Here is a 15,614-nt window from a genome sequence, read left to right on the forward strand (position 1 = left end):
TGACAACACAGAAGTAAGAACACCTTCCCCTGAGCTGTCAGGGAAAAGCCGTGCAACTAGCTGAAGTGGGGTGTGCATGCGTGTGCATGCGTGCGTGCGTGCGTGCGTGCGTGCGTGTGTGTGTGTGTGTGTGTGTGTGTAGGGGTCCCGCTGCTTGAAGGGGAACTCAGACCCTCCCACCACTGGCCCAGAGCCCAAGCCTCCCAGCCATGTGTCTGCAGCTGTGACCTGTCAGGCACTTCCTGGTCTGGGTTCTGTAATGGAAAGATCATTAAGAGTGGGGGAAGGAGGACAGCCAAGAGGTAGCCCTGCAGCTCCCAATCCGCCCGGGCGCTGACCTTAGAGTACGGTCAGGTTCCTTGAAGAAAAGAATGTATGGCTCTCCCCCCACCCCGCCCCCTCCCAGGGCCTAGGGAGGGCCTCCCCTCCCCCATGCTCCTCAGAGCTGGTTTGGGGAAGGAACCACCAGTAGCTGCGTAGGAAAACGCTGCCGCCCCCGAAACTTGCTGATGAATTAGTCGAGGCCACAGCTGTTTCAGAATTTGCCTTTTGCCCCCCTCCCCAAACCTCAATGGGTGCCTGGGAAGCACACGCACCAGGGCTATCAGCACCCCTCCGGCTCTGTGCCACCTTCCCTCCCTGGCTGGTCCCGTGGCTGCAGTGGCGGGTCTGGGTCACCGGGCCCACCGCAGTGGAGAAAGGAAGGGACTCTTCATAAAGTGACCTATTTTTTTCAATGTTAAAGAAACATCCCTTATTTTTTTACATTACGAGAATAAAGGTGATAGACCTCCTTTAACTTATTTTTTTTTGGCCACGCCATGCAGCTGGCGGGATCTCAGTTCTCCGACCAGGGATCGAACCCGTGCTCTCGGCGGTGAAAGCGCAGAGTCCTAACCACTGGATCGCCAGGGAAGTCCCAATAGACATCCTTTTAAAAGGAAATGGTGTAAAAGGTGGTTGCCAGGGGCTGGAGGAGAGAAGACTGGGGAGTTACACGTTTAACAGGTAGAGTTTCAGTCAGGAAGGTGACAAGTGGACCGTGGTGACATTTGCACAACAACACGAATGTGCTTAATGCCAAGGACCTGTGCGCTTAAAAAGGGTTGAGTTTTATAATACGTATATTTTACAACAATAAAAAAAGTACTGCTTTTTTAAAGATGTTCTTATGTGGCAAAATAAACTGTCAACCCAAAATATCGGTGGTGGGGGGGGTGTGGCCCACGGAACCTAAAAATCTGGGGCCAATGGTCTGTTCCACAGACTGGCAGGAAAGTCATGGCCCAGAAGACCCACTGACATACCACGTATTCATTCTTTCTCTCCTCCTTCACACACACGGTGAAAGTAGAGCATTTTGTACCGTTTTCGGAAACTAAAAGTGCGTGGTTTGGGGATATTTCTCCCTGAGACGGAATGGCACTCAGGCAGAGAGCAGGTAGGAGAACCAGGACCAAAGGCTGCTTGGAGGCCCAATGTCTACACTGGGGAGTCCTGTGCTCGGACAAGCTGGGTGATTTTTTTTTTTTTTTTTGCTGTACGCGGGCCTCTCGCTGCTGTGGCCTCTCCCGTTGCGGAGCACAGGCTCCGGATGCGCAGGCGCAGCGGCCACGGCTCACGGGCCCAGCCGCTCCGCGGCACGTGGGATCCTCCCGGACCGGGGCACGAACCCGCGTCCCCCGCATCGGCAGGCGGACTCTCAACCACTGCGCCACCAGGGAAGCCCAAGCTGGGTGATCTTGAACAATGAGCCTCTTGCGGGAGATCCCTACTCTGGGCAATGTCCACATCCCGGGTGTCCTAAGGGATGAGAGCCTCGTTTGAAATCCTTGTGAAAACCACACAGTACCAAACTCTGCTTGAGCCCCAGGTGGTTGTAACTGGCTGGGAGCCGCGGCAGGAGTATCTGAGTGGAAGGCACTGGGATGACTGGCCCTGCCACTGCTGTGTGACCCGGGCCACATCCTCTCCCCTCTCGGCCCCCGTGTCCTCAACTGTGAGATGGGAAGGCTGCCTGGACAAGCTCTAGGCAACTCCAACAGCTCTAACCAACGTTCTAAGTTTCAGCTTGGCCTTGGGAGTCGAGTACCACTCACTACATCCCCTCCGGCCTCCACCAGCACAGGCCTCCCCCTGCCATGAGGGAGGGCAGGAGACTGCACGGTAATGTTCCTTAAGAAGAGGGGAGGGGACTCCCCTGGCGGTCCAGTGGTTAAGACGAGCGTTCCCACTGCAGGGGGTGGCGGGATCAATCCCTGGTCGGGGAACTAAGATCCCACATGCTGTGTGGTAAGGCCGAAAAACAATAAATAAGACACATGGGACTCCCCTGGTGGCACAGTGGTTGGGAGTCCGCCTGCCAGTGCAGGGGACACGGGTTTGGGCCCCGGTCTGGGAGGATGCCACGTGTCGCGGAGCCACTAAGCCCCCGCGCCACAACTACTGAGCCTGCGCTCTAGAGCCTGCGAGCCACAGCTGCTGAGCCCGTGTGCCACAACTACTGAAGCCCATGTGCCTAGTGCCTGTGCTCCCCATTAAAGAGAGGCCACCGCAATGAGAGGCCCGTGTACCGCAACGAAGAGTAGGCCCCGCTTGCTGCAATTGGAGAAAAGCCCACGTGCAGCAACAAAGACCCAACACAGCCATAAATAAATAAATAAATAAATAAATAAATAAATAAATAAATAAGACACAAGGATGTAATGTACAGCATGGAGAATATAGTCAATATTTAAAAAAAAAAAAAGAGGGGATTCTGTTTTGGCCACAGAGCTGCGGCCACCAGCACCTTCAACACATGTCTCCCTTCATCTTTTCCCTCTGGCCCGAGATGCTCCAGAAGAAGCCTCAGAGCCGAGGGTATGGAGTAGCTCAGAGGCTGTGACGGGTAGAAAGCCGGGAGCCCAGGTATTCTAGAAGGATTTATTTCACTGTCCTTTTCTGACGCTCATGAGAGAGTCCATGAGAACTCACTAGACAAATAAATTTTAAAAATGGACTGGGAGTCTGAGGGTAGTGGGGAAAGGACACATGTTATGAAATAAATGCCTCTTCCAAGCGTACCCTTCAGGCATTAACACAGTCTCGAGGGTGCAAATAACACGGACGAAAGTTTTAGATGCCGAAGGGAGAACTTCATTCCGTACGTTACTCAAAGAACCTGACTCTTCTAAGGTTTAAAAACGAATTCCTAAAACCGAAGGAAAATAAACCTTAATTCCCAAAGTAAACCGTGAAGTTGGATAATAAAGGGGCAGAGATTTCTGAATGCAAAAGGACCCTTCCAACCATGGGAGAGGTGATCCACATTCCAAGGTGGGGATAACTGACTTAAAGCCCCAAGCAACACAGAAGAAGGGCGGTCCAGGAAGAGGGTCTCCTTCCTTCCAGACAAGCTTTTAGACAACTTTCTACTCCTGATCCTTCCTTCCTCCAATAGGTCCCAGCAATCGGACTCAGCCCTCTTCTACTTCCCCACCTCCCACCCCTCCCAGTACAGGGGTTAGAGCCATAGGCACTGATATTATATAGACCTGAGTCGAACTCTAGCTACTCCCATTTATTTTAGCTGTTTAACCTGGCAAGTGTTCGTTTGACCTCTCTGTGTCAGTTTCCTAAACCGTGAAATGGACACACGGCACCTACCTAGACAATTAATTGATATCAGATTCTCAAAGTGTGGTCCCCGGATGGCAGTATCAGCATCCTCTTGGAACTTGTTAGAACCACCCAGCTCCGGCCCCGCTGCAGAATCCAGAGCCCTGGGGGTGGACTGTGGCAAAGGTTTTTTGTTTTTTTGTTGTTTTTAAAAATTAATTAATTAATTTATTTTTGGCTGTGTTGGGTCTTTGTTGCTGTGCGTGGGATTTCTTCAGTTGCAGCGAGAGGCACCTATTTTTCATTGGGGTGTGCGGACTTCTCACTGCTGTGGCTTTTCTTGTTGCTGGGCACGTGCTCTAGGCACACAGGCTCAGCAGTTGTGGTGCGTGGGCTCAGTAGTTGTGGCTCGCGGGCTCTAGAGCACAGGCTCAGTAGGTGCGGCACATGGGCTTAGCTGCTCTGCGGCCTGTGGGATCTTCCCAGACCAGGGCTTGAACCCGTGTCCCCTGCACTGGCAGGCGGATTCTTAACCACTGCGCCACCAGGGAAGTCCCGGCAAGGGGTTTCAACAAGCCCACTGGGTGTTGTGCCTGCCGGGAAAACCTGAGAACTACTGAATTAAGTGATATAAAGGGCTCACTGTGGGGTAGCAATAATTATTTCTCACCTATTTTCCTTACCTTCCTATTGAAAAGGATTTCATTCCTATCTTGCCCTTTTTTTAAGCTAGAAATTGTAGGTATCTTTTTTTCCTTAGTTCCTTTATTATTAAAAAAAATTTGGGGGGGAGTATAGTTGCTTGACAATGCTGTGTTAGTTTCTGCTGTACAGCAATGTGAATCCGTTAAACATATACATTGAGCCACTCTTTTTAAGATTCTTTTCCCAGATAGGCCATTACAGAGTATTGAGTAGAGTTGCCTGTGCTCTACAGTAGCTCCTTACTAGTCGTAGGTATCGTTTTTAAAAAAGAAAATGGATAGTTACCTCGCTGTGCGTTCATGCATGCATTCATTTCTTCAAAAAGTATTCATGGAGTGCCTAACGTGTATCAGACACTATTCTAAGGCGTTGGGGTAAACAAAGGACAGAACGACACCTCTGCCTTCATGGTATATGTGTGCACACACGTCACAGCCCACAAACGACAGTCTGCCCCTTCACTTTAGGGAAGAGGCCCTCTCCTGCGGTTTCAGATGTCCTCATAACCTGAGTTTTATGTCCTTATTTGAGGTTGTCACTGGATGACGTTTTTTATTTATTTATTTATTTATTTTTTGCGGTATGCGGGCCTCTCACTGTTGTGGCCTCTCCCGTTGCGGAGCACAGGCTCCGGACGCGCAGGCCTAGCGGCCATGGCTCACGGGCTTACTTGCTCCGCGGCATGTGGGATCTTCCCGGACCAGGGCACGAACCCGTGTCTCCTGCATCGGCAGGTGGATTCTCAACCACTGCGCCACCAGGGAAGCCCTGGATGACGTTTTTTAAATGAGTCACTTATTGTATTTGCCTATGTGTAGTAAGAGCAACACTGGCCAGGCCTGGGCCTGACCCATGGCAAGGCTGGGGTAGGGTTGCCATTTGTCCTGGGCCTCTCAGTCAAGAGGGGCCTCCGAGAATTTTGTGTTTTCCCCAAAAGGGCACACAGATAGTTACTGACAGAACTGGAAGAAAATATTTACCAAAAAACTTGTAATAAATCTGTGTTCTATTCCTGGGGCACATCTCAGACAGTATACCACAAATTAATTAATTTTGAAAATCCTGTAATTATTTTGTGACTAGCCCAACTACATTGTATTATATATATATTTCTTTAAAACATTAATTTATTAGATGTAAACACTAAGAAAAACAAAATTTCAGGACCCTTGTGGGTTTTTGTTTTTTTTTTTTGCTTTTCTTCACGCTTTAAATATATATTTACTGGTAGCCTCAAAGCAATGCTAATGCTTCAGGCTTGCTGAAACTTCTAACATGTTTATTTCCATCCATGAGACATTGTTGGACCATTTTAGAAACATTCCAGGTGGTTTATTGTGTCCGGGCAATACCACTGTATTCTAGAATAAGTGTGACCTACAAGGAAAACTCAGGTGGGGCGTCTGATGATTTAGAGACCTCTGATCCCAGACCTTCTCCAAGTAGGAGGTCTCAGCTACCATGCAAAAGGCAGCCTCAATGGGGTTTTCGTTCCATTGATTATTCTAAGCTAGGGAAGCACTTTCATTAGGGCAGCTCATAGACCTATGACTGATGCATAACCTCGCAGTCAAGAGCAGAAGAATATCACACAGGAAATGCACAAGCCAAGTGTCTCCAGCTGCCTTTACCCCAATCACACACATGTACATACCACCCCAGAAAGGGAGGTGAAGCCTAATTCCTGTGAGATAAAAGGGAATGAACCAGCAATGTTTAAATTCAAATGGTGGTCCGCCTGTATTTTGGGAAGAAACCCAGCTTGATAGAGGGACATAGTATAATACACTGGAAAAAAACAAATTGGAGTCAGACCTACCTGAACCTGAACCCCACTTTCACCACCTATCAACTAGATGACCTTAGACAAATTACTTAACTCCCTGAACCTCAGTTTCCTCGTCTGATTTTGGAAATAAAACCTATGGCCATGGGATCAATGTAGAGGTAAAAATATGTAAAGGATGTGGACTGTGAAAATGTAATAAATAGTATTTATTAATTATTATTTTTAAAGACCTTTACTGGTATTACCTTTCTGGGGCTGTTTGGTACTATGTAATCACAACTTTTAGAATGTAAGTATCCTTGTATACATGGGCAAATTTTATTTGTAAAAGTACGTTCACTTAAATGCAAACTATTGAAAATAACTTAAGTGCCCAACAGTAAAGGACTGGGTAAATAAATAAATTTTGCAGACCCATACTACTACATAGTTACTTAAGCATGATGGAAACATCTCTGCATGGCAAGAAGTACTTGCTTACGTTGCAAACCAGTATATAACATATAAATTCCATTTATTTATTTTATTTTTTTCGCAGTACGCGTGCCTCTCACTGTTGTGGCCTCTCCCGTTGCGGAGCACAGGCTCCGGACGCGCAGGCGCAGCGGCCATGGCTCACGGGCCCAGCCGCTCTGCGGCACGTGGGATCTTCCCGGACCGGGGCACGAACCCGCGTCCCCTGCATCGGCAGGCAGACTCTCAACCACTGCGCCACCAGGGAAGCCCTAAATTCCATTTTTGAAAAGTTATGTTTGTATAAATGCAGGAAAAAAAAAAATCTATATAAATAGATTCACCAATAACAGTGATTATTTTTGGATGATGGGCATATAAGAGATTTTTTTTCTCTTTACAAGTCTATAATTTCTAAATTTTCCACAGTGAACTCAGATTACATATCAAAATATCCATGTTTTAAAAGAGCAATAAAAACATTCTTTCTGACTGGATACAACTTTGCTCTAGCGGAGGAAACAGCCATATATTAAAAACTCCATAATGTAAGGCAGAGGAAAGTAAGTGCCAGAATGAAAGTTACACAGAAAGGGGGTGGGGGGGAAGGAGTGATTAATTTGGAGACAGAGGAGGGCTTCAAGAGGGAGGTGGCCCTTAAGCAACTCCTTAAGCTAAGAGTAGAAATTACAAACAGTGAGAGCAAGAAAGGATAGGAATGGACATATCCAGCTAAGGGACCAGGATAAACAGTTATGTATGAATGTGTATGTTGTATTAAACAAGGGAAAAGGAAGTCTTATTTGGCCAGATGGATGGATGGATGAATGAGAGACAGGGAGGAAAGGAAGGAAGGGAGGGAGGGAGGGAGGGAGGGAGGGCGAGAGTTAGGAAGGAAGGAGGGAAGAAAACTAAATCAGTAAACAAATGGTGAAGGGACCATTAGCCAAGGGCTAGTTTTCGTCACGGAGAAAACAGAAGAGGGGCTAAGCTCTAAGTTCAACTTCTCTGTTGATCAAATACGTGACTCTCCAACATTCATGGTTTTTAACCTCTTTCCCTGCCCAAGCTCATGACCACTAATGTTCACTCTTCACCGAACTCCTTGACCCTCTCACCCACTTGAGGCTTGACGCACCTACACATCCAGGGCCTGGGAAACACAGCCACATTCACACCAACATTCACCTTCTTTTACGCAACCCATCCCAGGAGCCTTGGCCACGATACAACATGTGGGCTCAGGAAGGAGCACTGAGTTTCAAGCTCCATCCGAGGCAACGGTTCTCATGCTTGGAACTGACGAGACAAACCCCTCTCCCGAGGTTTCCCGTTTGCAAGGAGAGAGCCTTTAATGAAGGCAGTGGGCACCTTGTTTGGCAAGGGGGGCAGGGGAGGGTCAGTGCGAACCAAGAACAGGAGAAGGGGGACTCAGGGGACAAGCCACAACCAGCCCATCGGGCAAACGTCCCCCCGACGTGGCCGTCAGCGGCTGTAAGTCAGAGCAAGCCCCCAAGCTCAGGAGCAGCCCACAGTCTAGAACAGCAGTCCCCGACTTTTTTGGCACCAGGGACTGGCTTCGCGGAACACACGTTTTCCGTGGACCGGGGTGGGGGAGGTTATGGTTTCGGGATCATTCTCAGGCGCATTACATTGATTGTGCACTTGATTTCTATTATTATTACATTGTAATATATAATGAAGTAATTACACAACTCACCATAATGCTGACAGGAGGCGGAGCTCAGGCAGTAACGCGAGTGATGGGGAGGGGCTGTAAGTACAGATGCAGCTTTGCTCACTCACTCCCCCGCTCACCTCCTGCTGTGAGGCCCAGCTCCTAACAGGCCACAGGCCGGTACCAGTCCGTGGCCCGGGGGTTGGGGAACCCCTGGCCTAGAAGGCTTCTCCTAAGAGGAAGCAGTTTGGGATTTATTCCAGGCCTTAAGAGCCCAGGTAGAGCAATTAACCTGCTGCTGAATCACTTGGGGGGGCGGAGGTGGGGGACAGGGTGGGCCGGGAGAAGGGAATGCTGGCCATAAGCCTGTGGATGAGCCTCCTCTCCAGAATGAACAGGGCGGCCTGGGCAGCTGAATTTGGGAGACCAGCAGTGCCAGAGAAGCTGGACTTTCCCGGTCAGCAGGGAAACGGTTGTCTCGTTGCCAGGCTTTGGGGAGGGAAGAGGCAAAGGTGGCGTCTACAGGGGGAGCTGGAGCCCCCAGCGGCCCCCGAGGATCGAGGCCCTGTAAAAACAGGGCACAGCTGCCGGTCAGGATCTCTGACCCCGGACCTCTCCCTCCCGGATAATGACTCCCCAGAACTCACTTCTCCCAAGGCCGTCCCTCACCGCCCCAGACACGGACCATCACTCACTGTTTCGGCCTGACCGGGATCCCGGCCGGGCCCTGCTGACCCACCTCCGGGCAGGGGCCACAGGCCCCAGAGGCATCGCTGACCCTCTCTCTCCAGTTCCTGCCCACCCAGGTCGTCACAGAAACCCGGGGGCAGCGGCCCGGCCTGCCTCTCTGTTTGGGCTCCCTCCCTTCCCCCTCCCTGGCCAGGGCTCTGGACGGGCCCGTTTGTTCTTCCCTGAGAAATTCCTCCTCCCTGACTTCGGGGAGCTGGCCGGCAAAGCCAGAGTGGAAAATCAGTGAAGCTAATGGTGCAGCAATGCAGCAGCCAGAGCCAAGAACACGGCCCTGGGGTGGCTCTGCCCGGCGTGGTCAAGTGGACACGTGAGCCCTCCTGCTCCTGCCTCACATTCTCTCCCTACACCCACCCTCTGCAAAGCTCAGCTCCAGGAACGCTTGCAAACGCACCCTTCCAAAGGCACCGAGCTACCTCTCTCTGGAGAGGGGGTGAGGGACAGAGTAGAGTGCCCTGGGGAAACCGGGCAGCTCCGTGCGCGCAGGTTCCCACAGCCTGAAACCCTCCAGCCTTGCTCTCCAGCGGGTCTCCCCACATCGCCCTCTGCCCTGTGGCATTCCACCCGCCTTCTGGCCCAGGGGGAAGAAACTCCTCTTCAACGTCCAGTGTGAATTAGAAGTAAACAGGTTCTTTTCACAGGAAAAAAATTATGTTGCGGACGGGGTGGGGTGGAGGAGTACTCCTGCACGTCTCCCCCAGGCAGCCAGCCACCCGACACTGGGACGGACACTGGACCCCAGGCCACAGGTCCTCCGGCCACGCCCACTGGTTGCAGCCAGTAGGACCTCGGCCTGTACGAGGCTGGCAGTGAGATGCCCTCTGGTACTTGTTTGGGGCTCCCCCTGCAGCCAGGCTGACATGCATACCCCTTCGGGCCAAAGACAGCTGCGGGAGCGCCTGGGGGGTTGTCAGTGGCGGCCAGGGCCCAGGGCCGGACTTCAAGCTGGGGTGATGTCTCTGGCACCACTTGCAGCTCCCCGCCACGGGCCCAGGTTTCTGCAGAACACAAAGACAAAGCCTTGCTTTGTGGTGCCTGGCATCCAGGGGGCTTGCAGCCAGAAATGGAATCGTGCGGCTTTTCCATTAAGTGTAACCTCTCCCTCTTCAAGCGGCCACCAGACTCCTTCAAATCTGGGTAGGTGGGAGGAGCTGTAAAACCCCGGCCATTAAATCGTTTATTAGTTGCAGGTTTCTGAGCATGTAGGCAAGTATTTTGAGACGGCCAGGCTCATACCATGCCCTCCACCACGTGGGGTCTGGGGGCTTTAGCCCAGGTTACTGCTGAAAAGGGGGCAGGACCCCCATTCCCGGTTACGAGAAGCGGCCTCGTAAGCGGTTTTGGATTCACCCACTTGCTTTTCTCCAAGTCTTATTCTAAAAGAGAGAAAAATACACAAAAACAAGCCTCTTCAAGCTCCAAGTGTCTTTCAAGCTAGTGCTTATCTTTTTAAAGGGGCATTCTACTCCCCGGCCCATGACCCCGCTTCAGTCTCCCCTGCCCCCCTCCCCGCAAAGCCTGGTCTGAAACAAGCTCAGCCTCTTTAAGATCCCAAACTAGAGAAGCGAAAGGAGAGGGAGGAAGGAGGGAGGCTGGTTTTCCTGGAACCCTTATTAAATCAACTTTCCAAGGACAGCCAGAAACTCCAGGCCCTCCCCACTCCCTGGGGAGCATTTGCAGACTGGGGGGGGAGGGGCTCCCGACACACACACACACACACACACACACACACACACACACACACACACACACACAGCAAAGCCTTTCTAAAGGGCAAAAGCTGGGAGCAGGGTTTGGGGTAATTTGCTTTAAACTTTTGGGCAAACCTTTAATATACAGAGTCTAGTTTTTTCTGAGGACAACAGCAGCATGGTTATTGAATAATCAGCAGGGCCAAGACTACGGCAATACTTTACATTTGTGAGATACCTTATAGTTTACAAAGCGTGGAGATAGATTTTTCCCTTAGGACTTCAGGTCTCTGAAGACGGTGGGGCCCATGTTCTGCTATCACAAAGCTCAGAAGGGATGATCTAGGAGAAGGGGCTGAACCACGAGAGGGGCTGACTCAACCAAATGGGGACCTGGGACCTGATGTCCATCCAAGTCTCATGAGTTTCCACTTCTGCGTCCTAAGGCACTCCAAGTCCATCCATGAAACAAGCCCTTTACCATGCGGTGTCTCCTGTGGGGTCCCAGGAAAAGGTACCCACATCTACCATTTATGGCTCATTGACTATGTCCAGGCAGGGTTCTTAGAGCTTTGCAGGCATTTGCATCTGATATTCACAATGACCTTAGAAGCAGATGTTCGTTACCAATAGAGATTATAGAGTGTCAGAGAGGGACTTTCCCAACAGCCAACAGTCGGTAAGAAAGGGAGTCAAAGTCAAAACCAAGGCAGTCCAGGGAGAACGTATGCCCACAGACTTGTACACGAATGTTCACAAGAGTTTTAGTAATAATAGCCCAAAGTGTTAGCAACCCAAATGGCCACCATCAAGTGAATGGATACACAGTCCTCATCTAATTCCATTATGTGAAATTCTAGAATAGGCAAAACTAACCTACAGTGACAAGAAAGTAGACCTGTGGTTGCCTGGGTCCGGTGCTGCAAAGGGGGCTGACTGCAGAGGGGCAGGAGGCAAGTTTGGGGGGGGTGATGAAAATGTTTCATATCTTGATTGATAGTTACGTGGGACAATGCTACATTTATCAAAACATATCAAACTGCACGCTTAAAATTGGTGCATTTTATAGAATGCAAATGATACCTCAATTAAGTCGATTTTTTTTTAAATGGCAGTGTAACTTCACTCTTCACTGCCACATCGCCTCCTACTAGCCCTCTTCACCTCTCCTAGCCCCTCCCTCCTGTTTGCGGAGCAGGGCTTTGTCATTTTCAAGACTTTCAGCCCCTTGACTCCACCCTCCATCACTGCCCCGGCTTCCTTTCCCAGTCTGGATGCACAACCAGAAGCTTCAGGACCACCATCACCCCCTCAGCCCCTATTCCTTATGCTTTGACCCTTGGATACTCCCTTCCTGCTTACAAGTACCCAGGTCCAAGATGCGTACTATTCACTTTCTCCACCCTCCATCCCTGGGAAACGGTCTGTTAGGGAAAGTTTAAAGAAAATACTTTAGGGTCCACCATAAATTCATATTCCCAAACCTTATCCACCCCTCCTCATTGCCACCTATGCTGCGGCTGACCCACATCTCTCTCTACTCCTCACAAACCTCCCACTCTTGACTCACTCCCTTTACTCGCAACTTGTCTGTGTCTCTAGTCACCCGGAGTTGACATCCAACCTACTTAAACCCGTAGATTTTTTTTTTTTTTAATTTAATTTATTTTTTGGGCTGCATTGGGTCTTCGTTGCTGCGCATGGGCTTTCTCTAGTTGTGGCGAGCGGGGGCTACTCTTCGTTGCGGTGCGCGGGCTTTTATTGCGGTGGCTTCTCTTGTTGTGGAGCACGGGCTTCAGTAGTCATGGCACACGGGCTCAGCAGCTGTGGCTCGCAGGCTCTAGGGGGCAGGCTCAGTAGTTGTGGTGCGTGGGCTCAGGAGTTGTGGCGCACGAGCTTAGCTGCTTCAGGGCATGTGGGATCGACCAGGGCTCAAACCCGTGTCCCCTGCATTGGCAGGAGGATTCTTAACCACTGCACCACCAGGGAAATCCTAAACCCGTAGATTCTATTTCTATAGTGTCTCTTCTATTTTTCCTTCCTTTACAATCCTCCACTCTAGTTTACTGCCTTTCTCTAGCTAGATATTCAGAACGACCGTTTAAGCAACTCGTCTTTCTGGCAACAGCGGTAGCAGCAGTAATAACTCCTAACACTTTGGCTGTCAGTGCTTTATCTGGATTATCTCACTTAATCCTGTATTACTGCTCCATTTTAAAGATAAGCAAACTAAGACTTTGTGTGTTTGAGTAATTGGTCAAACCAAGTAATGCAGCTATTAAGTGGTGGAGCACGATATTTTTTTTTAGAATTTTTAAAAAATAAATTTTATTTATTTATTTATTCATTCATTCATTTATGGCTGCATTGGGTCTGCGTTGCTGCACGCGGGCTTTCTCTAGTTGCAGCGAGCGGGGGCTACTCTTCGTTGCGGTGCGCAGGCTTCTCACTGCGGTGGCTTCTCTTGTTTCGGAGCACAGGTTCTAGGCGCACGGGCTTCAGTAGTTGCAGCATGGGGGCTCAGTGGTTGTAGCTCACGGGCTCCGGAACGCAACCTCAGTAGCTGTGGCACACGGGCTTAGTTGCTCCGTGGCACGGGCTTAGTTGCTCCGTGGCACGTGGGATCTTCCCAGACCAGGGCTCGAACCCGTGTCCCCTGCATTGGCAGGAGGATTCTTAACCACTGTGCCACCAGGGAAGTCCTGTGGAGCACAATTTAAACCTAGGTCCGTCTGACTTCTTCCTCCCATCCATCCAAACTCAGCTGCCTGAAAATCTGAAAGCTGGATGGTGTCACTTTCCTGCTCAAAACTTTTCAAGACTCCCAGTATCTACCCATTTAGGTACATTTTCCTCAGCAGGGCATTACAGCCTTCCATATGCTAACTCAATCCAATTTTCCAGGCATTACGACCCCCGACTACCTACACACCAGGTAAGTTGTTCTCTGTACACCTTATACATCCTGCCCCAGCAGCCCCACTCATGCTGCCCCAACTGGAACACCCTTCATTTCCCTCCCAATCCCCTGCCCAGCCCTCTGGACCATCTCAGATGACGTTGGCTGTCTGTCTCCCCCAGCATTCCCACTGCATTATGTTATAACTCCACTGCGTGGCTTAAACACGGTCCACCTTGAGTTTAGCTGCCTCTGTGCTTGTCACCCCTTACCCGACGGTGAATTCCCTGTGGGCAGAGACGGTCCCTCCCACTCGGGGTCTCCAGCGTGTTCCAGGTCAGGCCTTGCCTTCAGGTCTGTCACTGAATACGACACGAATCTGCCTGCCCCAGCCAGTGCATCTTCTAGAAAGCTCCCCCAACACCCGTCCCCCCTCCTTCTCCATCACCCTACAAGAGGACAAATATCCTCACTCCTCAGTCGTCACACACACAGGTCCTGGCAGCGAGACTGGTGGCCCTTGAAACGCAGCCACCATGTTGTGTGCACACCGGAGCCCTTTACCCGCCACCTGCCAACCTCCTCTGCTTCCGTCATCAGCCACTGGGTCACAAGCCACACTACCCTTTGGCAGCAGAAATGCCCAAATGTTAGGTCTCAAAGACCTTCGAAAGCTGTCAGGTGTGCTGTACCCGTAATTTCCATGAAGTATTTTCACAAGTCCGGAAAAATCCCATCAGCAGTGGCAAGTCTTTCCTGTAACTAATAAGCCCTCCGAATTCCCACGAAACTACAGGTCTCTACCAGCGCCTACGCCCGGTCATGCTCCCTGGTTCTCAGTCTCTTTGAAATCCCTCCAGCAGTATACCCAAAGCAGACCTCTTACCAGGCCTCCAAACAGGGCCTGTGAGAGATGGTCAAGAAAGACAAAATGGCGGGCACGCGGCCATGATGGCCGACCCTCACAGAAGATACGTCTTTGGAACAATTTTCTAGAAGTCGGAGGTCTTTATGAAGCTCCTACCACCCTCCACATCCCCTGGAGCCCGATCCAAGTTCTAAACCCAAATTCACAGGTCACTCGCACCCCACTGCACCACCCAAGCCCATTTTATACACATCATCTAGGTGAGGGAGCGAGCTCTTGGGTCCCAATCAGAAGTTCTTTTTTCGGGAGGAAAAAGCATAACCTCCCCCCTCTCCCCGAGCACGTCACCTCTGGCAGATGGACGTCACCAGCCTTCACGACCCAACCTCTGATGAAGCTGGCTGAGTCTGCAGCCAGGCCGCCACCAGCCCAGGTACCTTGGGAGCCTCTCCTACAGTCCAGGAACCCTCTGCTCCACCTGGGATGGAGCCTTCGCAGTTGACCACATCACGTCGGTCCCAGCCCACCTCGCTGCTGAGGGCCGGGAGCCCGGGCCGCCTCTCAGCCCGCGCCTTACCTTGTTCCGGCAAGGTTGGCGCTGGCCTGGCAGTGCAGAGCGCGGCTGTGACCAGCACAGCCCAGAACAGGAGACACTTCCAGCTCCACATCCCAGTTCTGCAGTTAGAGGTTGGTGACAAGGTTCCACACCTCCATGGGGACTCTGCCGTGGGCTTGATCCTCCTGTGCAAGCTGACTCTGGGGAGAGAAAAAGAAACCCCAAAGTTAGGAGGGTCTGCATGGGGGCGGAGGGGCAGGGAGAAAAAGGGGGGAAGGCATGTCACATGGCCACCCTGCCCAGAAGGGTGCCTGAAGCAGTAACTTACTCCTTCAGACACAAAGAAAGGAAGTGTGGTCCTGTCCCAACGGCGAATTCAAGATCGTGCGCCTTAATTAGACCGAGGAGTGGTTCAAGTCAGTCCTACAACTATTTACTGAGTGCGGACTGTTTTCCCTGTTGGGAAAATCCTCAGAAAGTTCCCCGGGGCATGAGCCCCAAGATCATGTGTGCTGGGAAAGCGAACGGCCTCAGGAACGTCTCCCATGGGTGACCTGGGTGTGCGGATGTGACCTCTCCCAGTTTAAGACGTCACTCCCTCTAGGGCACACCAACCCTTCGGTGAGGG

The 15,614-nt window shown here is 51.0% G+C and overlaps 1 protein-coding gene across 10 annotated transcripts in view; it reads right to left on the minus strand.

Moving 5' to 3' along the window:
- FGFR1 (fibroblast growth factor receptor 1) overlaps positions 1 to 15,614 on the minus strand; it is a 49,498-nt gene that overhangs the window by 26,552 nt on the left and 7,332 nt on the right. For 8 of the 10 annotated variants that reach the window (XM_059049217.2, XM_067022771.1, XM_067022770.1 and 5 more), the window contains exon 1: positions 15,008 to 15,182. In XM_059049217.2, coding sequence (XP_058905200.1) covers positions 15,008 to 15,098 — 91 coding nt within the window. In that variant the 5' untranslated portion in view covers positions 15,099 to 15,182. Of the gene's footprint in view, positions 1 to 15,007; positions 15,187 to 15,614 lie in introns of those variants that run through there. The other 2 variants (XM_067022769.1, XM_067022768.1) reach the window with 1 other exon arrangement.

Source organism: Kogia breviceps, chromosome 20 (genome assembly GCF_026419965.1).
Source record: "Kogia breviceps isolate mKogBre1 chromosome 20, mKogBre1 haplotype 1, whole genome shotgun sequence".
NCBI classification, from domain to species: Eukaryota; Metazoa; Chordata; class Mammalia; order Artiodactyla; family Physeteridae; genus Kogia; species Kogia breviceps.